This window comes from Amblyomma maculatum, chromosome 2 (assembly GCF_055883805.1).
Source record: "Amblyomma maculatum isolate TAMU_Amacu chromosome 2, ASM5588380v1, whole genome shotgun sequence".
Lineage (NCBI taxonomy): Eukaryota > Metazoa > Arthropoda > Arachnida > Ixodida > Ixodidae > Amblyomma > Amblyomma maculatum.
The window spans coordinates 11,439,083-11,464,611 of record NC_139345.1 but is presented as its reverse complement, the minus strand read 5'-3'; the positions used below and the strand labels follow the sequence as shown (position 1 = coordinate 11,464,611).

General features: G+C 50.4%; 1 protein-coding gene across 1 annotated transcript in view; it reads left to right on the top strand.

Annotated features, from left to right (window-relative positions):
- Positions 1-25,529, top strand: part of LOC146197940 (uncharacterized) — a 93,799-nt gene that overhangs the window by 18,604 nt on the left and 49,666 nt on the right. Inside the window, exon 2 of the mRNA XM_084591826.1 lies at positions 5,631-5,766. Within this exon, the coding sequence (XP_084447952.1) occupies positions 5,631-5,766 (136 nt within the window). The remainder of the gene's footprint in view (positions 1-5,630; positions 5,767-25,529) is intronic.

The following is a 25,529-nucleotide window of genomic DNA, read 5'->3' as shown; positions in this document are numbered from 1 at the left end:
AAATAAGCGCGATCGTGCGGTAGTTGGAACAATCTTTGGCACTGCCTTTCTTTGGAATGGGGATGTAAACTGACCTCCTCCAATCCTGTGGCCACTGCAGGGTTGTCCAAATCTTCTGACATAATGTATGCAGAATGTTAACAGCGTCATGGTAGAGGTTTTGAAGCAACTCAGCCGGAATGCCATCAATTCCGCTAGCTTTGTTCTTAGCAAGGCTGGCTAAGGCCCATTCAACTTCACTCTTCAGGATTCCCGACTCGAGATCAGTGATCACAACCGTCTTATGTTGGGTTTGCAGATTCGGGTCCTTTTTGTACAGTTCTACTCTGTATTCCTGCCACCTCTTCTTTATCTCTGAGGCTTCAGTGAGGTCCTTGCCTCGTTGGTCCTTTATCACGCCTAGCTTAGCACAGAAGCTTCCTTTGATATCTTTGATTATCTTATACAGAGCTCTTGTGCTCCTTAATTGGCTGTTGTCAATTATTATAATATAATATAATATAATATAATATAATATAATATAATATAATATAATATAATATAATATAATATAATATAATATAATATAATATAATATAATATAATATAATATAATATAATATAATATAATATAATATAATATAATATAAGCAATTATTATAATATAGCAAACATTTATATCTACATGGCGATCTTCTGCGGTGAAGGCCTCCCAGGCACTGCTCCGCCTTATGAAAAGCACAGGCCTAATCGAAAGACTATGAGTTTACTGTTATGTTCCGTGATATAACTGTGACGTGATGTGACTGTAATAACTTTACCCATCCCTCTCTCACAACTTTTATATCCACTCACCCCTTTCCCCCAGTGCAGGGTAGCAAACCGGTTTCTTTTACGGGTTAACCTCCCTGCCTTTCCTCCTCATCTTCCTCCTCCTCCTCCTTTATATCTAATGAACACCAATTATCAAGAACCCGATGCATGCATGGCGCAAGCAAGGCCGGCAAATTCCTCTCCTGTACTGCTCTGGCAATATACGGGATGTCACAGAGGGAATGTGCAGGCCTGAAGCGATCTAAGAGGCTTTGGCAGGTATTGGTGGAGGTACACTCCACCAATAGAATGCAGAGAACCATATGGCCAAATTTCTTTCAGAAGCTCCTTAACTTGAGCGGTCTCTTTACCTAACGCGAAGAGCCATTCATAATTCCTCAACTCAAGGAAGCGTTAAAGGTAGCCATTTTACTTTCTATCCGCCCATATCTTCCCTTCGCTAAAGAGGAACCCCGAAAGGCGAGAAGCCGCTTGTATGCATGTTGTTCCTAGAATTCGTGACAAATGTTTGAAATATATTCGCTCCAAATTGCAAAAAAAAAAAAAAAAAAAGAGAGCAAGGTACAGATATGAAACTCCTGTGTGCGTTGTTTGTTTTACATTTTGCACGCGTTGGTTCAATACACATGGCCCTCGGCAGGAAAACATAGGAGTGGCCCGGACCTAGTGCGCTTTAATCGAGCGGCCGTGGTTGTGGCAACCCGCAATTGTACAGTGTAGCAGCTTTGTGCGGGTAGCATTGAGTGCTGGCTCTGGCAACTCTGGAACTGTGAACTCAATATCAACCCGAGCATCCGGAGGCACCCTGGTGCGCAAGCGCAGAACGAACTGTGCAGAGAAGCTTGCATTTCGGTCCAGGAGCGAGGAAATGTAGGGATGAAGGTAGCGTTGGAGCCTACCTCAAGAAAAGGATACCCCAAGGGAGGCCTCACTACGCCCTCCTTAATGAGGCATGTTCAGAAACACTTGCATGATATTACTGATAACCGGCGTGTTTGATTGACGTAAAGCAGTGGTTTTTTTTTCTTCATGACGCACGGATCATGTATAACATACACGAGTGACGCATCAAATGAATAAAGTTTTAGTGTTACGTCATGCGCTCTCCACTGTCGGCCAACCTCCCGATATACAGGAGCACAACTTCGAGGCATTTTACGAGGACGAAAAAGAAAAAAGCGCGTTCGCCCCATGGTTGAAATGCACCAATGAAGTGCGCCAATCTCTGTACATACGTCATGACTTCTAGTTTATAAGCTTGACCGCGTACAACGTCTCGCTTTTTTTCGCTTTTTCTTTCTCAGTCTTACAAAGCAACGATTCAGCAAGCGCAGTTTATAAAGGCACTAGAGAATTATTCAGCATCAAAGTATTCGTAAGCTCTTTTTCATTGCTCGATGGCAACTGTTTTTAAAACACTGCATAGCAACCCTTCGTTTCGCAATCCTTGACTGCGGAGATCCTCAAAGCAATAGCAATCTCTGCTGAACAAAAATGTCCAGCATAAATTACCACTATCGTCACACAATATTTATTTGAAGCACTAAAAGCCATCTAGAAAGGTAGATGGAAGCTTCATGGTTAAACATTAAGCACCTGATGAAGTTTTGCATTAATCTGCGATATGGCCCAGCAAACAAGTGCAGAACTTCGTCTAGCAACCGCTTAATCATTTTGAAATCATCAACGTAAAACGGCGGGGGCATACCATTCCCAGCCTCGTAGGGCCAGGAGCAGCCCCCTCCCTCCCCGCGTGGCTGTCAGGATGATTGATAGCTATGCGACAGGCATTAAAGAATTTCGCCTTGAACTTCACATGGTGGTCGAATAACTGTGGGTGAACGATCCTGGTTTGCTGGCAGTGGCGCCAGCACATGACCGTGTACGAGAATTTGAAACAAGCCGCAGCACTCACATTAAAAAGACATCGCGCATGGAATGAAAGTGAGAAAACGCAAGTTCTACTGGGAATTATTATACGCTGACACGCGTCACAAATAATTTCTGAAAGAAATCAAAGTCGGTCAAAAAATTTATATAACTTCTCATGTTTGGAACCCAAGCCCTTCTGTTGCGAGCCAAACGCGCTCGCAACCACGTCACGCAATACACGTTTTTAGGCGTTGGGATCAAAGACAATTTACATGTCTGCAGTGTGGCCTGCATAAAGTGTATCTTACGACTGTACGTTAAAGACTAAGTGTGGTTTTGGGAAATTAATAATTAAGAAAAAAGTAGCAGTTAACAGAGTAGCAAAGTGCATGATGGCGCCCCTATCATGTCGTGCCGTTCTTATTGGGATAGAGACGTCGCATGTGGCGGCCACTGGAACCTCGTATGATTCGATACACGCCACGGCGCGAACACATGGCGCACGCGAATAGTGCGAGTTGAGCCGCTCTACAGAGCATGGAACAGCAGAATGGGCTTGTGGTGATTCATTGTAGATTAACAGAGCAAGCAACGTGACGGGAACACAGGAGCTGAGGACGACACAACGAGCGATGCACAGTGCTATCGCTATCGCTTTATACCTTTAAAGAAGAGCTTATGTGGCCTCCTAATTTTATTTAGTTTTTCAACTAATACTCTGTGAAGACGCATAGTTATGCTGGAGCTTCGCACCTAGAACTAAGGCAGCACTGTTACGACGCGGATCTACGCACTCAAAGATTGGGAACTGAGTTGCGTTCTTTAACAGACTACTGAAAACTTGCTACCACACAATCAATAATATGAATGCTCAGCTGCCGAAGGGACTAATCAATATTATAAGTGATTGATTCACGGAAAGGGAAAGACGCAGTAACTGGCACACTTGTTTCTGTGGACACCTAAACCGCGCTGTAAGGGAAGGGAGGAAGATTAGGAGTGAAAGTGGAGAGAGAAAAAGATGATCCGTAATGAAGGGCTACGAAGTAATTTGAACCACCCAGGTATCTTTAGCATGCACCGACATCGCACAGCACCTTGTGGTAATATATATTCATTAGCAGATACAAAGAGGTATCGGTTTCTAAACTATAGTTTTCGTGATACATGCGTAGAAGACTATTAGCGAGTTTATACTAAATTTAACAGGAAGAGCTTTTTTTTATTCGTACTCGTTCCTTGAATCCGGTATTAAAAATATGGCGGAGTTTTAACCCTACAAAACCAGTATTTAAGGAGCGAAAGTACCTGCGGCGGTGTTTACGTGTTACTTCCGAAATATCGGCTCGACGTAGTATTGTCATGGAAGGTGGGGGGTGAAAGCATTTATTATAATACATAGAGGTATATACACTAGGTGGGATGCCTAGACAGGCACTCCATTGACGTTTGCCGCAGCCCGGGTGCGCTGAGTTAAGACCTTTTGGGCCTCTAGGGTGCAGCAGCCGGACAGGGTCGCCTCCCAGTTCTCTCGGGTGGGGTTGGGAATAGGGGGCAAAGATGGGTTTTTCTGACAGGCCCACACCATGTGGTAGGTGTCAGACACCTCCCCACATTGCGAGCACAGCACGTCGAATTGCGGATCAAAATGTTTTAGAGTAGCCGGGCACAACATTGTATTGGTGAGCAGGCGCAGGAGCACCCGCTCGTTAGTCTAAGCCGGTATGCGTAAAGCCCCTGGTGAGACCGTGAGAGCGCCGCTACCACGCGGCGTGATCAGTTTAGGAAGTCGCAAACGTTAGACGATGTTAGACGATTTTGCTAGCCTCTGAACTTCCAGATCACTGTGTTTACACTAAATATACAGTAGTTACCGAAGACCGTCATCAGCGAAATAACAGACCAACCATATTTTTTCGGGGCCTGGGCTGAAAAGCCACTTCTAAACCAACTGCCAACAACATTATTCGTGTCTCCATTGTCCATGAAGACGCTAGTAAAGAAATTTACTCCAGAGTGATTCAAATGAGAAATGTTTGAACGACCCGATAGCTACCAAGAAAGTTTCATGAAGCGTATATCTCAACGGCCAGTGCCTGTACCTCTGATTAGTACTGAAGATAGAATTCCGGCGAATTGTTTAAAAAGGTCGAACACCACCACATTCGAAAAGGTGTGACCATTTTGAAGAATATGTCCTGATTGAGCGCTCAAGTGGAGCCAACTTAGCGAAAATAAAAGCAGGACGCCTCGCGTTTTCTCTCGTGTACATGTATATTGCTATGTTCATTTGAATGCAAGACAGTCCAAGCTCCGCTAATGCTGTTTAGATACTGACGACATAGTTATCAAGAAAGCCTCTGATAAAGATCGCAGGTGCTTTTCAAGAAGCTCATTTTCCCTACCTCCCTTAGGTCTAGTTTCTTACCATTAACAACACACACAACAACAGCAAATAATTACCTCTGGACTGAAAGCTACAGACAAGGAACCATAACCTCTAATAACGTCTTTACCACAAAACAAATTTTTAGTTTTCTTTTCCTTCTTGAAAAAAAGTTTCGTCAAATAACTTGAGAGGGCTGCAATATTCGCTAATTAGGCGGGTCTTCGCTGCACTTTACCTCGTTATTACAAAGACAGATGTTCATGCCATTTATGTCTTATTACACTCCTCCTCACCTTCCACGCATACGAAACCCACATGACGCGACTAAAGCAAAGAGGAGCCTCAGTCTCCTATTTCATTTGAGCTGTTTGTTGCTTCTTATGTCGTATCTCTACTTATATTTTCTAATTTTAAGGTGAGCTTCTTTCTTGGTGACTGTTTTGTAAGGCATAAAAATCGCGCTTTTGCGCTGCTGGCACTAAATTTTTGTCATTATTGTTTTCTCGCGGCCAGCTCTTTTCACTCGGCACCCTCTATTTTTACACATCGCATGCAGCACTCTCGATCGGACAAGAACAACGTGTTCCTGGAAAAGACCGACCTGAACACGGAGGGCATGTACGGCTGCGAGGTGTCCACCGAAGGTCCCGGCTTCAAGACTGTCAAGGGAGAGCGGGAGCTGCGCATCTATGGTGAGAGAAACTACATCCACGGTTGCTGGGGCGTAAAACAGTGGTTCAAAAGGAGATGCCATGTGCAGAGAGGAGCCCTCAGTCAAGGGCTGCCATGGACTTCGCTATCATACGGGCCCGGTGCAGCAGCTGCCAGGTGTGCATCTCAGCACTGGCGCTGTCTTCACCATATATACAATAGCTGCTGTAGTAGCTAATATAATGAAACGTCGACGTACTAATCGCAGTACTGAAAAGTCGAAGTATTACACAAACAATTTCCGGCTCTACTTAAGGCAGGACATTGACAGCACAGCGCCAATACTAGGTCCTAGGTTTGTATTGCTGGAGTCAATCGAGTCCAAAGAAACTCGAGTTTACGCCGCAAATGTCAAAGACATCAAAAAGCAGGCATTTCTCTTGTGCGCCGTCTCTGAAGTGTTTCTATGCTTAATTCGTTCAACTCTGCTTGCCTGCTCTTCTTGCTAAAGGACTGGACAGTGAAGGATAGTACCCTTGATGCCATACTATCTCAAACGGTGCTAATTCGACCTAGTTGAGTAGCACTGGTGGCTTGAGAAATATACTCGAGATCGGTTACCAGAATTTTAATAAAGTTATTCCTACCTACCTATTCCTATACTCGAGAGAAAAAAAAAAAGGCAGTATTTTGTTCGGAGCGATTACTCGCATACAAAATAAAAATAAAAATTGGCAGCTGCGCAAACATGGTTGAACCATGTTGGATGAGCGTTAGCTTAGCTTTACGTGGGTTCTGCATCGTTTAGTGTTTCATTTTGGATTCTATTCGTCGAGAACTTTTCAACAATATATGAAGACGTTGTAGATAAGGTTTAATTTTAATCACAAATAACTAATAACGGGGATTAATTAGGACATGCAGTTAGTGCACTACAATTCCACTCGATATAAACGATCCAACTATATATGACTTGACGGTATAGCATGAAGTTTATGTTTTAATCACAAACAACCAATAATTACACCGCATAGTTAAGATAGCAGTCAGACACGTGGTCATAAACCAGCTTAGAATGGCACACCGGCATGCATGTCTTGTTGCTGGGCAAGCAACTGTTCTAGTAAACTTGAAGGGCTAGTTGAAGTTCGCTGTGACCGACGGAATCAGTTTCCGACTTTTCCACTGAGTAGACCTAACGTTCTCAACTGCACTTAACACCTCGCATCGCCGCAGTGACCAAGCGGTGACAACGCTCGGTTAATGAATTACAGTACCGAGGTTCGAACCCGACCACGGTGACCGTGTTCAGATGCAGGTGAAAAGCGCGTTAAGGTTGCTCAGGTGGTCGAGCTTGTCCCGCAGCCATCGACCTCAGCATCTTTTTCCTTCTTCCTTCTTTCAGCCCCAATTTCCTCTTTCCAATTGCCGAGCAATGTGGCAGATATTGCGTTTTCACACTAATTTACCAATACCGCGGTGACTATGTATTGTCAAATATACGAAATGGGTAGTAACTCTGTATTCAAACCTCAGTATTCCGTGCTGGAGAAAGGAGTAACGAGGTTGGGTCAACAGAGCCATCTGTGGCACTGTGGTGGTCTATGTCGTACATGTCGTAATCGTTATTTCCTGTTATGTGTCCTTAAGTTACAGAGAACCAAATAGCGGCAAGGGGACACTAAACTTTGGCGGGCATTAAGAGGACCCTGTCGCAGTGGCTCAGTAGTTAAAACGCTCAGCTACTGCACCGGAGTACCCTTGTTCGAACCCGAAATCCGGCGGCTGTGTTTCTGTGGAGGCGAAATAGAAAGGAAGGGAATAGGGTGTACCATACGACATGTTGCTTTGCCTCCAGAGTGTATGGAAAACGAGAACGGCTGTGAGACACGCGACCGTGGATGCTCACTCTGCGAGGGAGTATTTCATTGAACGTATAACCTGAACACCATTTATAATGCACAAAGTGAGAAATCTGAATGGATGCAAGTTTTAACTGAGCTGGCTAACCAAAAGCGTTTTTGAAACTTTGTGAAACCTTACTTTTTGCTAGCGCTCTTCGTGGTATTATACTTTTAGACTTTGCCCTACTGTATTTTTCATTGTTAGCAGGAAATAAATTTTAAAACAAAAGCGAAATACTAAGGTACCCGAGTATTACGCGAAGTAAGTTCACGTTAGAGATCCCCAGGGCTGGTCGAAATTACTCCGCAGCCCTCCACTACGTCACCTCTTTCTCTTTACACTCCCAGCTTCCTCACTTCCCCAGGTGGTCGAAATTACTCCGTAGCCCTCCACTACGGCTCCTCTTTCTCTCTTTCCACTTTCACTCCCACCTTCTTCCCTTACGGCTCGGTTGCGGTGTCCACAGAAAACAAGTGAGACAGTTACCGCGCCTTTCCCTTCCTATAAATAAATCAGTGAATCAGTGAAAACGCGATTGAGGTGTCCACGGAGAAAGGGGGGGGGGGGGGGGTGCTCCTGGCCCTGCAGGGCTGGGACTGGTGGGTCGCTGCCGCTTGCCGCGGGGACTGGCCTGCCACCGTATGTTTATATGTTGTGGGCCGTCGTTGCTAAAAGTTAAATTGGTTCACAGGAAGGGAAAGGCACAGTAACTGTCACACTTGCTCTGTGGACACGAACCGCGCCGTAAGGGAAGGGAGGAAGGTGGGAATTAAAGTGGAAAGAGAGAAAGAGGAACCGTAGTGGAGGGCTACGGAGTAATTTCGACCACCTGGGGATCTTTAACGTGCGCTGACATCGCACAGCACACGGACGCCACTTCGTTTCGCCTCCATCGAAACGCAGCCGCCGGGGTCGGGTTCGAACCCGGGAACTCCGGCACAGTAGTCGGGCGTCTTACCACTGCACCACCTCGGCGGGCTGCCGTTTCGGTGGTGGACGACGGATGTTGCCGACGCGCGTCTTTCTCCCCTTTTCTTTTTCTTTCTTCTCTATTTTCTCTTCTGTCCGCACGAGGCAGCGGAGGTGGCTCAACTACACAGCCAGTAGCAGGCCCGTGCATTTTCTTTTCATTCTTTCTTCAGTCGCAACGACGGAGAAAGGAACAGATACTGCGCCTTTCATTTCTTGTAAACCAATATATTTACTTATAGAACAGCAGTACACGTTCGGTTGCGATCAGAGTTTCGTATTTTCAGCTAGTCTCCTCATTTCAGCGGCGACTCAGTTTCTTTGCCACCATTTCGATTTAAACGTGGTTAGTCGGCTTTATTCCTCGTACCTTTTAATCACTGCAGTAAACATTTAAACGACCAGGAGTATGCAGCCGAGCACAATATGTCGTTAAACTCAATTTCACTGTTATGGATGTCTTGTAATCAGCGCGCTTAACATAATGGCGCGTTCCCGGCGCTCAAGCGTAGACCCTGCCACGAGAGCCGGTAGCGACGATTTATTTCGCCACTTTAATCGGAACGGGACGGACGCACGGAGAAACAGTGTGCTTGCCTGCAGCGAAGCACTGCACGCCTCGGGACCCGCTGTATACAGTCTCGCATATAAAGCTTCCCAAGATATACGGCCCCGACAAAAGAGCGTCGCTCCGCCGAAACGAGTACGCTGTGCTCGCCAGCAGCGCGGCTGACCACGCCCAACACGCACCCCGAGCGACGCGGTTTTACACAATGACCACGTCGAGGCCCATTTTAGCATATGCGGTGCATGGGGAGTGAAAGGGGAAAAGGAAGTGAAAAGGGGAAGACAAAAAGCTCTTCATCCACTGCTCAGCAAGGTCGCTTTTTCGTCTGTATTGTATAATTGCATAGCCTCCTTCTTTTCCTTCTCTATCTTCCACCATCTGCTCTCCGATGCTGCGTTCAATGTACCAATACGTGTGCGTCAATTTCGTTTGTAACATTTAGTTACGCGCTTTTCGCAGCATATGATCAGGTTGTCAACAAAATAAACTGATGATAAAAAAAAGAAGTGGCCGGCAGTTGTCAATGCCTGATGATTAGAACTGCATGCGCTCAGTTTAAAAGCTGGCAAAAACTTATCATTGTGGGCAAAAAGGGTACTGCAAAAATCTGGGAAAATGTAGAAGCAGTTTCGCATGGCTACGGCAATTGCAGATAATTCTCGGTACATCTTAAGTTGCAAGCAAAAATTAAGGAGACACTTGAGTGCCTCCTTAAGTGTGTGAAGCGCGTCTTTCTCGTCCTTTTCTTTTTCTTTCTTCTCTATTTTCTCTTCTGTTCTCACGAAGCAGTGGAATGAAAGAATGAATGAAAACTTCATTTCCACCGAAAAGGACCCCTTCATCTCCCGCCCCCGGCACGCAGGCCGGGGAGCGGGTCAGGAGGGCCCCGCAGGCTGAGGTCAGGTAAGGTTACAAGCACTCTTCCCGGCGTCAGCCGCCAGGCGGGTCGCGTGCCGCTGAACGGTGGGATCTCCGCTCCGCAGCCAAACCTCCCAGGCTTCTCTACTATCAATGTTAATGCCGGCGCCTGGGAAATCGGCGCATTGCCATATTATATGATCTGGCGTGCCTTTTTGGCCGCAATTTTTACATTTAGAATCTTCTTCCTCCCTGGTCTGTGTTAAGAAAACCCAGACAGGGCAGATGTAGTTATCGGCTTGTAATCGCCTCCAGATGCGTGCTTCATTGTTAGTGAGAGACCGATCTGGGGAAGGGTATAATTTTCTATCTATTTTGTAAGATTCTGTGATCTCATTGTATGTGATCGCGCAATCTTTAATTCCCCTGTATTCGGGCTGTTCTACCGCTACCCGGTGGTAGAGATCACGGGCCAGCAGGTGCGCAGCTTCGTTGCCAGGGACAGACTCGTGTGCTGGTATCCATATGATGGATATGGTTATAGTAATGGGATTTGTGAGAAGAATCTTTTTGGCCTCCTCTGAGATCCGTCCTTTTGCAAAATTCCAGACAGCCGTTTTGCTGTCGCTGATTATAGTTTTGGCCTGTGTACCAGTGCATGCGAGCGCTATTGCGACCTCTTCAGCTATACTAATGTCACGGGTGCATGTTGAGGCCGCAATTTTTGGGTGCACCTTCTCCATTTACTACTGCCGAGACAGCTGCTCCGTGTCGTCCGCATGATGCGTCTACATAAGCAACTTCATCGACTGCTTTGCGTTTCATTCTTTTAGCGATGGCTTTGGCTCTGTATTCTCTGTGTTCTTTGTTGTAGTCTGGGTGCATGTTTCGAGGTGAGGGTGGTACCAGTACGTGTTCCCTTATGTTGGGTGGGATAGATGTTTTCGTCTGTGGGCCTCTGCCTGATTGGAGTCCGACCCAGTCTAGGATGGCTCTGCCTGTCTCCGTCTGACTTAGTCTTTCCAGTTGAGAGATTCTGAGAGCTTCAGTGAGCTCTTGCCTTGTATTATGAACCCCATTTTCTCCAGCTTCTCTGTTGATGTGGAGACAGGAAGGCCTAGTGCACGTTTAACGCATTTTCGAATTATGACGTCGATTTTTTCACATTCTTTCTTTCTGAGATTTAGAAAAGGTGTGGCATAACATATGTGACTGATGATGTAGGCCTGTGTCATTTTAAGTAGACTACGTTCCTTGAGACCGTGTTCTCAAAGCGCTACTCTTCTGAATATGCCCGTAACATGGGCTGCGTAGTTATCCAATTTTTTGATGGTGTTTGTGTTCTGCCCTCTTGCTTGGAGGATCATTCCTAAGATTTTAATCTCCTCTACTTGTGGAACCGGGTAGTTTTCAACATTTATCTTTATGTCTGCTTTATTTTTCTTATATTTGGGGTTGTAGATGAATATTTCTGACTTTTGCGGTGAGCAGGATAGACCGCGTTTCGCAGCGTACTCAACCACCTTATTTGCGGCAGCCTGGAGTTTGTTCTCTATCTCTGCGTCGCTACCTTTATTTATCCAGAGATTCATGTCATCTGCGTACATGCTAAATTTTAAGTCCGGTATTTGCTTTAGTTGTGCTGGTAGCCCCCTCATAGCAATGTTAAACAGAAAGGGAGACAAGACAGAGCCTTGTGGCGTTCCCTTGCTACCCAAGGTGATTGTGGGTGATTTGGCGCTTTGAAAGCTCATGGTGACTTCGCTGTTAGTGAGAAAATCTTTGATATAGTTATAGGTTCTGATTCCAACCCCAACTTCTTGGAGACCATCGAGCGCTGCCTCATGCTTGACATTGTCGAAGGCTTCGGTTAGGTCAAGTCCGAGAATAGTCTTAGTATCTGAAGATTCATGTGTTATGATATCGTATCAAGTCTGAGCATCACGTCCTGTGTGCTTAGCCCCGGCCTGAAGCCCACCGTTTCGTGTGGCCAGAGGTTCTCTTGCTCCATGTATTTGGTAAGTCTCGTCTGAATAACGCGTTCCATTAGCTTTCCCACGCACGAGGTCAGTGATATAGGTCTTAGGTTTTCTAGTTTTGGCGGCTTCCCCGGTTTGGGTATGAGGACTATACTGGCATTTTTCCATGCCTGCGGTAGTTGTCCAGTCTCCCATACCTTATTCATGTATTCTGTCAGGGCTGTGATTGACTCGTCGTCTAGATTTCTGATAATAGTGTTCGTGATACCGTCAGGTCCTGAGGCTGATCTTGTCTTTAATCCAATAATCTCAGCTCGGACTTCAACCCTAGTGATGGGGGCGCCTAAGTCTAGGTTAGGTTTCCCCTCATATGCTGGTAACGTTTCGGTTTCCGTTTGTCCGATGTAGATTTCGATTAATTTACTCATCAATTGTTCGTCCAAGCCTTCGAAGGCATGCTTAACGTTAGTTTGATTTACGTTGGCTTGTGCTTTAGATTTTTCCGGATCGAGCATGTGTAGTAGAATGTTCCATGTTTCGGAGAGGCTCATTCCTTGTTCCATTTCATCACATCTGCTACACCAGTTTGGTTCATTTAGTTTGATGGCGTATGTCTCCATCTCTTTATTGTGACGAGCTAGTGTTCTCCAAATATTACGGTTCCATCTTTGTGTTTTTAGGCTTTTCTCTAGGTCCTGTTTCTTGTTCCACATGTTTAGGAGTTTACTGTCGATACTCGACGGTGCATCTTCGTCTTCTAGAGTGACTGTTGCTTCCTCCACGTGTTTCTTTAACGTTTGTGACCACTTGTCGATATCGTCGATTTTCTCAATTCCCTCGGTCTCTCGTATTTGCCTATCTCTTTCCCATTCCGTGATTTTGGGTTGTTTGGGTTTTCTAATTTTGATTCCTTTTCCTAATGTGAGTGCAATAATGAAGTGGTCACTACCTAGGTTTTGCTCGGTGTTTTTCCAGTCCGCTGTACTTACATTCTTGCTTAATGTCAGGTCGGGGGTGGTGTCCCTGCTGCCGCTATTACCCGTGCGTGTGGGTGCATTTTGATCAGTGTGCAGGGTGAGTCCTAGTGTTTGCATGTCTTCCCATCGCGGAGATGGTTCAGCTACAGAGCCAGTAGCAGGTCCGTGCATTTTCGTTTCCTTCTTCCTTCAGTCGCAACAACAATACCCTCTGCCGAGAGAGAGAGCGAAAACCTTTATTACACGTAGGAATTCAGGGCGCGCAGTCCCCTGGGTCCCCACACGACCCCACTGAAATTCAAGTATTTATGTCCCTAGACAGCATCTGCCGACAGCTCCTGCTGACAATGATGGGACATTAAAGGTTTTCGCATTAAAAAAGCTTAACTCTGAGGGTTGTTGTGACTGTAGGAAGAAGGAAAAGAAAATGCACCGGCCTGCTACTGACTCTGTAGCTCAGCCACCTTCGCTGCCTCGTGCGGACAGAGGAAAAAAGAGAGAAGAAAGAAAATTACGAGGGACTTTAGCGACTAAAGTAGTGAAAGGCGAAAACCTGAGTGCCGCGTTCTGCTACGCAACTGGCACTGATTAGTAATTATTAACTAATTATTCATGAAGTAATAAATTACTTCCTTAAGCAATTATTCACGAATAGCTAATTAGTCACTTGATAATTAATTATATTAATCATGGATTGACATATGGTCACATAAAGTGTAGTGGTTATTTATTGTATGTACAAAAGGAAAGAAAAGATGTTTGCCAGCCCCGGTATCTGCTATCTTATATCTGAAGCACCTGAACTGGGGCGGCGGAAATAAAGGGATAGCGAGGAGAAGGTAGAGGAAATCAAAGAGGTGAGTGATAGGGAGAAAGAAAAGAGTAGGTAAAAATAAAAGAAATATATACACTATGGTACAGTATACAGTAGTTTGCATGAGGCCCACCCGCAAATGTCTTAGGTCACTGAGTACTCGGCACGTCGGGCGGGCCTCCGCAATAGCTCCACGTCCAGGCAACTGTTCACTACGCACGCACTTGCACACTGTACAAAACACTGACGGCTGTCGTGGGCGATCAGCCGTTATTGTGGGAAATAGCACACGTGGAGCGTTCAGTCCCAGCGCGCACTATCTGGCGAGTGAGTGAGTAAGTGAAAACTTTATTGAATATTTTAAGGGTTTCGCGGTTGTGAAGTCTCCGTCGTCTTCTCTGGCGCTGGCGACTTGAGACTTCTCGTCAGCAAGGGTGGGCCCCTATTCCAAGGCTCCACTGAGTCGTGCTGCATCAGTCGCGTGCTGCACTAAGGCCCTTTGGGTCGCGAGCTCGCTGCTGGTGAGCCGACTCTCCCATTGCTCCGCACTCGGGTTTTCGTGTTGGTGGAATGCTTTGTTGCGTTCGCATTCCCACGTGATATGATAAAGTGTAGGTGTGGCATCGCATCAAGGGCAGGTGGCTCTGTATTGTGTCGGGAACATTTTATTAAGTATGTGTAGGTTAGGAAAGGAGTTGGTCTGTAATCTGCGCCAGCCGGTCGCTTCCTCCTTTGTTAGGGCTTTGTGTGGTGGTGGATATCTAATTCTAGCTCCCCTATGCAAGTGCAAGATCTCTGCGTATCCCCCCTCGCAAGCCTGTAGGCGGAGCTCCGGAGCATTTGACTGCCCTGCTCGGAATGCGTAACCTCGAGCTAGGCTGTCTGCTCTTTCGTTCCCCCCTATGCCCGTGTGGCCCGGGATCCAGATTAGGCTATGCCTGGGTTTCTCCTCGGCGGAGGTTGCCCCGCTGAGTATTTTAAGGGCTGTTCTGCTGATCCTGCCCCTCGTGTAGTTCCTGCACGTCTCCTTCGAGTCCGTCAGTATGTTGAGAGATCGGCCCGTTCTGTAGCCTTCTGCTGCCGCCAGCGCGACGGCAATTTCTTCGGCCTCCGCTGTGCCGGCGACCTTTGCCGTGGCACACGTGATCATGTTTCCTTCCTTGTTTACCACTACCGTCGCGGCTACGCGTTCTCTCTCGCGCAGATATACGGCAGCGTCCGTGTATACAGTGTTGTCTAACTGGGCTAGCGTTCTCTCAACGTACTCGGCCCTCGCTTTTCGTCTGCTTTCGTGAAGATTGGGGTCCATGTTTTTCGGCAATGGTCCCACGTTAATGGTTTTCCTAAGGTGGTCCGGTACGTCCGCGTATCTGTCTACCAGTCCGCTCGTGTCCCGACCCAACCTTCTTAGGAGCGCTCGTCCCGTGGGGGTGCTTCTGAGTCTCGTGATTTGCGTTCCCAGCAGAGCTTCGGCGAGCTCACTGAAGGTGTTGCTGATGCCTAGCTGGAGCAACTTTTCGTTCGACGTGTGCTTGGGTAGGTGTAGAGCAGTCCTGTACGCCTTCCTGAGAATGATGTCGGCTTGCTCTCTTTCCGCCTTGGTCGTCGCGTGGTACGGCAGGGAGTACGTGACTCGGCTGACAATTAGGCTGTTAACTAGCTTGAGAGTGTCTTCTTCTCTCATTCCATATCTCTTTTGGGAGACTCTGTTGATCATACGGCCCACCTGCTCTGCCGCCTTACTCAGCAGGCTGATGGTGTGGCTGCATTTCCGGCTTCCTTGCAACCACATGCCCAGGATCTTTATCATGTTCTTTTCCGGGATGTTCTGGCCCTCGAGAACGACCTCCAGTGTCGCTTGGGTGGGATGCTTGCCGACCCTGAGGAGTTCCGATTTCTCCGTCGAGCATCTTAGGCCCCTCTCTCTGGTGTAAGTTTCTACGCAAGTTGCCGCTTCCTGTAGTTTTTCTTGCTTCTCCCCGAGTGATCCTTGGGTGACCCATATCGTGATGTCATCGGCGTATATCGCGTGTTGGATGCCCTGGATCTCCTTGAGCCGTCTTGCAAGTCCAATCATTGCCACGTTGAAGAGGACGGGCGATATGACGGATCCTTGGGGTGTGCCTTTGCACGGCGTGGGGAAGACGTGAAATAGGCGGGTCATCAAGCCCGCCTGTTCGATGTACTCACACAAGCTCACGTGAGCTCGCTCGCGGGCGCGCGCACAGCCCGGCGGCCACAGGAGCACAGCTACGCTGTCCGGGATTACCCCCTGCGCTCTGTAAGCCGCCAGCAACTCACGTCGTGGTTCGGCTAGCGCGGTGCAGCGCAGTAGAAGATGTTCGAGAGTTTCTACCTCGCCACAGCCGTCACACACGTCACTATTGGCAAGTCCGTGGCGCATCCGTCGTTCCCCAGGCCACACACATCCAATGCGTGCACGGAGGATCATCGCGCGTTGCAGCCGAGTCAGCGAGCGGCCGCTGACACTGTGAATGCGCTCACCTCTTGCGATGCGTGGGTCGGGGTGCTGCGTCCGGAGGTGATCGTCGATTACCGCACGCACATCCTCCAAAGCGAGTTGCTCGTCGCTAGGAGGGAGTTCATGTGCTGCGGTCGCGAGCTCGTCGGCACGTTCGTTTCCCTCTATGCCGCAGTGCCCGGGGATCCACTGTGCCCGTATAGCGCAGCCACGCTCCGCCAAGTGCTTGAGACGTGCGCGAATCTGGCACAGCAGCGGAGTTCCCCGGCCGGTGGTTCGAAGGCGGCTGAGGGCAGCGCGGGAGTCACATAGCACGGCACACCTGGGTGGCGGCGGAGTCAGTTCAAGCAGTAGATCCAGGCCTAGGCGTAGGCCCAGCAGCTCCGCCGTGGTGGAAGAACCCAGGTATGACAGGTGCAGCTGTCTGTGCAGTTGCAGGGCGGGGATGGTAGCCGCCGCTGCTAGCGAGCAACTGTCTCTGGCCACGGAGCCGTCGGTGTAAACGAGGAGGTGGTGTTGGAGTTCCTCGTAGATGACGGCTCTGGTCAGCTGCTGCACTGCACAGGGCGGTGTGGTGCGTTTCCCCGCGATTCCCACAATCTCTCGCTGAACCTCCGTAGCAGCGGGCCAGGGCGAGAAGAGGTCGTAGGGGGGCGTTGCATTGGTGAGCTGCTCGTACTCGAGCAGCGCCGCTCCCATGCGTGAGTGGCGATGATGTCGCAACCGATGTAATAGCGGGCCGCCGTCCTTTGCGCGCTGTAGGCGATCGATGTGTCGGAGCGCCCGCCGCGTGGCCTGAAGTTGTAAAGGCCACGCACCTGCCTCGGCCAAAGTAGCTGCGCATTGAGAGTTCTGAGGAAGGCCGAGGCAAATGCGGAGCGCCTTGCGATGCTCGACCTCTAGCTTCTTCCAGCATGGTTTGCGAAGTGTGACGAGCGGTAGCGCGTAGAGTATTGCCCCCAGAGCCGCGGAGTTGTACAGCCGTAACGCTGCTTGCTGGGAGATGCCCTGGCCTCGAGCAGTGAGCCTGTGTACGGCGGCGGTGGTTCTCTTCATCTGCAGGCAGGCCTTGATCGCCGCGGGTCGGAAGGAAAGGCGCTGGTCTATGTCCAACCCCAGGTACCGCACCGAACGTCGCCACGGCAAGAGGGTCCCGTCCAGTGTGAGCGGCGGTGGTCGTTTGCGCGAGCTCGGAACACAGGCCATTGCGACGGATTTGTCCGCGCTGAGCGAGAGACCTAGGCCGCGCAAACAGTCGCTCACCGCCGTCAGAGCTGCCTGCAGGCACGCGCGCACCCGTGCTGTCTCGCCCGGCGGTCCCAGGCACCACAGAGCAATGTCATCTGCGTATATGGAGATGTACACATGATGCCGGCAGCCTGCAGGCAGGCAGCCCGGCACCACCGACATCGCCACATTGAACAGAAAAGGTGACAGGACAGAGCCCTGCGGCACGCCTAGCCCGACCGGGCGAGGCGCCGAGAGAGCACCCCCCACGCGAACGCGCATGGAGCGCGCCTGGAAAAAGCTCCGAATGTATTGTAGCAAGCGTCCGCCCACGCCAGCCCTCTCAAGCGTCGCGAGAATGGGAGCGCGGCAGACGTTATCAAACGCGCCCGACACGTCCAGCAGTAGAAGCAACGCAACCTGCCTCACTGCCTTCGCGTGCTCGAGCGCGCTGACAACATCGGAGATGGAATCCGCAGTGCACCGCATTCCGCGAAAGCCCGTCTGCCGCTCATCAAACAAATCCGCCGCCGCAGCCTGCTCGTTAAGGCGATGTAAAGCCATGTGTTCCATGAGCTTACCAGCCGCAGATGTTAGCGCCACTGGACGGTATCCCGCGAGCTGGGTTGGTGGGCGTCCTGGCTTGAGGATGGGGCAGACGACTGCCGTGCGCCAGTCCTCCGGGAGGGTCCCGCGTTCCCGCACTAGGTTGATCTGCTGCAGGAGAACCAGCCGTTGATCTGCGTCCAGGTTGCGCAGCATCTGGTAGGTCACCCCATCCGGCCCTGGCGCCGAGCGACGGTGGCAGCGCTGTAGCGCATTGTTGAGCTCTGTCACTGTGAAGAGGGCATCACAAGGGTCACCAGGGGTAGGAGCGCTGGCTCTGTCTCCGGGACTCAGAGGTGAGGTTTGGCTGCCTGCGTTCACGGGGCTTTGCGGCGCAAAGCGGTCCGCGAACCGCTCAGCTAGCTCCTCGTAGCTAAGGCCGCTAGAGATGGCGAGAGCGGCCAGCGGCTGCGGGTTCGCTTGTGGCGTTGTGATGCGTCGCAGGGTGGTAAAGAGCCGCCGCGAGCTACAGTCCTCCTCCATCTTCCTGCAGAGCGATGCCCACTGCCGGCGGTAGAGTTTGTTGGAATGCCGCCTCGCTGCTGCGTCCAGCCGATTGTATACTGTCCAGTCAGTTGGTCGGTCCGTCCGCCGTGCTCGTCGCTCAGCTTTGTCGCGTTTTTGTCTCAGGTCGAGCAGCTTGTTGTCGGGCGTTGGTTGCCCTGCCCGAACCTCTACGCGGCGAGTGGCTGCGAACGCGCTACGGACGAGACTGGAGAAGAAATCCGCGCCGGACGTAGCTGCGGCTTCTACTTCGCTGCGGAAGCGGTTCCAGTTGACAATGGAGTAAGTGCGCGTGGCGCGAGCTTCCTTGGCAGTGGGCTCAATGAGGATAGAGAAGTGATCAGAGCCCCAAAGTGATGGTGCGCGATTCCAGGTCGCCTCGATGCCGCTGGACGCGAACGCGACGTCTATGCAGGAGCCGGGTGTGCCGCGTCGCCGGAAGGTGGGCTCGCCGGTGTTCAGCGGTGTGAGTCCCAGCTGTGTTACCATGGCGTGTAGGTCGTCTCCTCGCGCGGTGTTTCGGGCACTTCCCCACGCACAATGATGGGCATTGAAATCTCCGAGGATGATTTGTCGGGTGGCACAACACGAAGAGACTGCACTGAACCACTGGGCATTCCACTGCACAGCTGGACGCACGTAAACACTAGCCACAGACGTGTCCACACCACGTATGCGGACTGTAACAACAACACACTCCTGCACATCACTCGTCGCCGCCGCCGAGTCAACGAGGACATGTTGGACATCGCGCCGCACATAAACCGCGCACCGAGATTTCCCTGGTTTCTGCTGGGGATCACTGCACGGCACTGCAGCACATGTAACCTCCTCACAGGTTGTCGGGGAGTGGTATCCGACGTAGCCGGGCAGCCGCATTTGAGGGTCCCCCTCAAATGCGGCTGCCCCGGTCCCCCTCAAATGCGGCCGCATTTGAGGGGGACCCTCAAATGCGGCTGCCCGGCTACGTCGGATACCACTCCCCGACAACCTGTGAGGAGGTTACATGTGCTGCAGTGCCGTGCAGTGATCCCCAGCACAAACCAGGGAAATCTCGGCGCGCGGTTTATGTGCGGCGCGATGTCCAACATGTCCTCGTTGACTCGGCGGCGGCGACGAGTGATGTGCAGGAGTGTGTTGTTGTTACAGTCCGCATACGTGGTGTGGACACGTCTGTGGCTAGTGTTTACGTGCGTCCAGCTGTGCAGTGGAATGCCCAGTGGTTCAGTGCAGTCTCTTCGTGTTGTGCCACCCGACAAATCATCCTCGGAGATTTCAATGCCCATCATTGTGCGTGGGGAAGTGCCCGAAACACCGCGCGAGGAGACGACCTACACGCCATGGTAACACAGCTGGGACTCACACCGCTGAACACCGGCGAGCCCACCTTCCGGCGACGCGGCACACCCGGCTCCTGCATAGACGTCGCGTTCGCGTCCAGCGGCATCGAGGCGACCTGGAATCGCGCACCATCACTTTGGGGCTCTGATCACTTCTCTATCCTCATTGAGCCCACTGCCAAGGAAGCTCGCGCCACGCGCACTTACTCCATTGTCAACTGGAACCGCTTCCGCAGCGAAGTAGAAGCCGCAGCTACGTCCGGCGCGGATTTCTTCGCGTATACTGTGGTGGTGCTCTGTGATTGGTCAAGACCTCTATGACGTCATCTTGCCCCGGCCAGTCAGAATGCCGCAAAAGCGGGACACATTTCGTCCACGACAGGATGAGCCATTAAAGGCGTTCGCCTTAAAACAGGGAGAGAGAAAGACGCGCGTCGCAACAGCCCCCGAGACAGCTCACCTCTGAGGGTACCTGTATCCATATCTTAAACACATACTTTGGTTAAGACGGCGTAGCTTCCTTCCTTGGCTCTGGACGTGCAGAAGCAGGCAAGTGTTCACCGATTCTCCGCCACCACTGTAAACGTGCGCCAGTTTCGTACGTAACTGCATAAAATATTAGTAATAATTGATTCACAGGAACGGAAATGCGCGATAACTGTCTCGCTTGTTTTCTGGGGACATCTCAATCGCGCCGTAAGGGAAAGGAGGAGGGTGGGAGTGAAAGTGGAAAGAGAGAAAAAAAAGGAGCCGTAGTGGAAGGCTTCGGATTAATTTCGACAACCTGGCGATCATTAACGTGCGCTGACATCGCACAGCACACGGACGCCTCTTCGTTTCGCCTCCAGTACAGTGCGAAACGCACCTGGGGATCTTTCACGTGCGCTGACATCGCACAGCACACGGACGCCTCTTCGTTTCGCCTCCAGCGAAACGCAGCCGCCGAGGTCGGGTTCGAGCCCGGGTACTCTGGCACTGTAGTCGGGCGTCTTACCACTGTACCGCCGCAGCGGGTCAAGTTGGTTTTTAGCAATGGAAACACGCCTTATCTACCAAACTTCTATATGGACACTTAAAGCGCACCGAAAGGTAAGGGAGAAAGATAGGGGTGAGAAGATGCAGAAAAAGAGGCGCATTATTGGAGGACTGCGCAATAATTTTGGTGGGAGGGGGGGGGGGGGGATCTTTAACACACTGTCATCACGTAGCATAAAGGGTTGGCAGCTCCTGGCCCTACGAGGCTGGGATGGTAGGTCAACGCCGTTTGCGGCGGGGGCTAGCCAGCCACCGAATTTTTATTTGTTGTAGGCCGTCATTGCACCCGCCACTGCTTCGGTGGTGTACGACGGCTGTTGTTGCGGCAAGCGTCTTTCTCACCCTCCTCTTTTTCTTTCTAATCTATTTTTTCTTCTCTGCGCACGAGGCAGCGGAGGTGGCTCTACAGAGCCAGTAGCAGGCCCGTGCATTTTCTTTTCCTTCTTCCTACAGCCACAACAACACGTAGCATAGAGAAGTATTTTTGTCTTTTCTCCATCGAAAGGCCGCCGCCACGGTCGGGCTCAAAACCGGGTAGGTTGCGCTACAGGCTTCCAGGACACGTTGCAAGAGAAGACTCCGTCCCACGTGAATACTTGGGCGTAAAATAAAAGCCATCGCAGTAATCGCTACAGTCATTGGATAACTTATCTTGGTACTCTACTGATCCCGAGGGCGTAAAGTTCTCTCGCGGATGTTAGCTAAATGAAATAAATTACAAATTATTCTTAAACGATTCAGTACACATCTTGCAACTATAGAATGCTTATAAAGTACCACAATAAGCATAATAAAAATTCGCTAAAAATACTTGCTCCACAAATTAGTTGCACAAGTCCTGTACTCGGTAGGACAAAAAAAAATGAAAGAATGTGCCAAAAGTGTGAGCCCGTGAGTCCTTTCACGGCAGGCCACAAAGGCCATGCAACGACGCCCAAGTAGTCAAAACCACACAGTGATTCTAGATAAATGAATGAAACTGAAAACGCACCTGGGGATAAATTTTATGTCTTGATATGATTTGTTCATGAAGGATTCACCAAAGCTCGGACAGATCCCGAGTGTAGCCAAACTCGGGGCCCACTGCATAGCGCCTCTGATCGGGTTTTGTAATCGCTCCGATTCAGCTCGCACTGACAGACAGGGGCCAGGAGCTGCTACAAACATGTGGGTCCCGCAACTAGGGAACCACCTCGATATGACGCCGACGGCAATTCTCAAACCAGAACGCCAGCTGTTCTAGGATTTTGTCCCGCCAGGTGATGGACCTAACGTTACCCCTTTCACCACCTAGCATGTCAGTTTGCTGACAGCATCAGTTTTTCGGGCAAGCATCGTCAGTCGCACCATTACTCGAATAAAAAGCGCCACCTTGTAATAGCGCCCCCCCCCCCCCCCCCCCCCAACACATTCAAGATCAAAGCTACAATAAAAAGAGAACAGATACAAATTGAATGCCTGATAAGAGCGTCTCGAGATGGGGTTACAATCAGTCGAGGGTAATAAAGCGATTTACTACGTGAATAAAAAATATCCTACGTGGCAAAGCGAACATAAAGAGCCTTATGGCGAGATTTCGGATGCACGCCCTGAGGAGACAACTGCGTTAAGTTCACGAGGGAGCACTTGACCCTCACTCACCACCGGAATTTCCGCTGCGACGATGTCCTCGGGAATGAAACGACGATATAAAAGGAAAGCGATAGTGCAGACTGAAAGCGGAGGGCTAGATGCTCGTAGACCTGGGACATAAGGGAAACGTGGCAAGCGAAACGCAGCAGAAGGAGCCGCATCGAAAGACTACAAAGTTCGGGCACCCGCATCCATTTTTAAGCAGCGCCGACTGCAGACGAGGTCGCGTCTCATTGCCCACACCCAACACATAGCGGACATAGAGAGTACGGGAGCGCCGAACACTAAACACAATATGCGACGACAGTTAGGCAGGCAGCCGCTACAGCAACGATGCCAGTCGGCAACAAAGCCCGGGCTCACGCGCGCCGGCGCGCGACACGCAAAACTCGTTTGGCTGGTTAACTCCTCCGGCGTCATCAACGTCAGCAGTCGGATTAGAAGCAAGCGCTGCGCTAGACCTTGTTTGTCCCCCCGTGTGTGCGTGTAGGACGGCACTGATGCCGAATGTGTCGCCGCAGCCAAACTTGTGACTTTCCCCAACGCCTGGTCTACTCTGGGAGGGCGAGAAAAAAAGGCAGAGGGGGGAAGGGGAGGGTGGGAAACAAAGTGCTCGTGGTACGCGGCGAAGAGGAGGGAAGGTGCACAAGCGTAGTGGCGGTGGTGGAGGACCGCGCTCCTCGCTTTGGTCGACCTAACAACAAAGCCAGGAGCACGATTCCGCTAAAGAAAGGTTCTCCGCGTTCCGTGCACCCCGGGTCTGACCCGGTCGATTAGGCCTAACTGAGGTCATTGGGTCCCATGGTGCTGGCGGCGGGCGTGCGAAGGGGCCATGCCGCCATTATTCTTGATAAACGCTGCCAGAGCGCGCAGCCGTAGCGCCTACTACTCGCGGCAGAGGGGATGCGAGAGCGAAGGGAAGGAGTGGAGGTGATGAAAGGGGGGGGGGGGCAAAGGTGCGTCCCATACGGACCGACAAAAGAGTCGTTCGTGGCCCCTCGGTGTCAACGGAAAAAGGCCCGCGGACGTGTTACCGCGCATCGGCGCGTCTTTACGAGCGCTGGAGGCCCCGGGCCAGGTTGGCTAATCTAGCTCACTTAGCGCGTACAGCGTGCACCGGTAGGAAAGGGGACTCCCGTTCGCTCAAACGCTGTCCGCGTACTGCGCGGCGCACTCGCTTTAAGCGCGAAGTGCTGCTGCCTACGCCGGAGGGGAGAAGATACAAGTGCCGTTCGTGTCTGTCACGAAGTGGCGCGCCGTGTTACTCCGCCACTGGTTGGTGGCTCTTTTAACCACCTGGAACGGTTTCTCTCTTCACTTCCCTACCCTTCCTTCCTTGTTCGGCGTTGCCACTGTGTCTGGCTGGACGAGGAATTTGGCCTGAACGCTCGAAAACAGACCTGAGTGACCTAGTTACTGTATTAATACTGGTAAACTACGGCGTTAGCAACACTCGTTTCAGTCTAAGCTATCGATTTCAGGCTGTTTTAACTTGTTGTCGTCGGTATTGGTTTGGAAAAGTTACTTTGTAGGTATCTACCAGCGATTCAAATGGACGCCAGTGCTTCGTGTTTTTCTCTTTGAGGGGCATGAGGGGTTTTATGAGAGGTGCACCAACGCGCTCGACTGAGACGCTGACGATGCCCATCCCGACAACGAGCCATTAATTCGTCACTACGTTCGTTTGAAACGCCTCCGAGTCTCAAATGCCTGCCGAAATTAATGTCCTACCGGAGACAAAAAGATGAAAACAAGCTTTCATTTAGAGCGCCCTTCGCTAGTCACGATTTATGAGAAAGGATGTGTAATTATCAAAATCGTCTCCATTCCTATAATGCAGGATGTCGTCGAAGTGCAAACATGTCCTCGAAAGCATAAAATACATGTTATTGAATTTTGGAGCGTAAACTCTACTCCTCTCGGTGCAGCTTCGGATCTCGCTTGTTTGTTGCAATGACCTTGACCTTTGTCCTCAAACCTCTTGATCTTGCGCAGTCGCCGGCGGTCGGGTTCGAACCCGGGTACTCCGGCACAGTAGTCGGGCATCTCAACCACTGCACCACCACGGAGGGATGTGCGTTATCATTGCACGTTAAAGATCCCCAGGTGGCCGAAATTACTCCGCAGCCCTCCGCTACGACACCCCTTTCTCTCTCTACGTTTTCACTCCCGCCTTCCTATCTTCTTTTACGGTGCAGTTCAGGTCAACGTTCTTAGATGTTTCAGGTTCCCACAGAAGAAGTCTGACAGACACTGCCCTTTTTCTTTCCTAATTTTGAAGAGAAAGCTTCATTACGCTCCTCGTGCAGCCGTCGCGTGTATTGACGTTTTCATATTCAAGTGACTTTGACAGATACTGCGTCTTTGCTTTCTTATAAGCCAATTTACGATTGAAGCTAAAGGCTCACTACGCTGAGTACAGTCAGTTTTCTCGTGGCACTAAATTTGACCTTCAAGAGACCTTGACCTAACTAAAGGCGTCTTCAGCTGACGGCACTCGTGGAGTTTTCTGCGTACTCGTGCGCCGCCACACGTTCGGCTGGTCACCACTCGTGTAGTGCCGTACGCTCGGCTGGACCGAACATGACACGAGCGTGCGGCACCGTGCCACCGTGTAGACCGACGGTGGAAGCGTAGTGCAATTCCATCGTGCAGCGCGCGGTAGCAGACGCTGCGCGCAGACGACGCAGTCATCGTATCCGTATCCGCTCTACAGCGGCCAATAGCGAGCTTCGACGAAGAGAAAAAGAGAGGAAGCATATCAGGTGGACGTAAAATAAGAAAATGATGAACATGTTATGTGTAATGTACACAGCCATTAAGCAGCCACCGGCCGTCGACCCGTGCGTAGCTAAAGGTCCACAATGTACGCATTGTACAACGTACAGATAGAAACCGGTAAGAATAG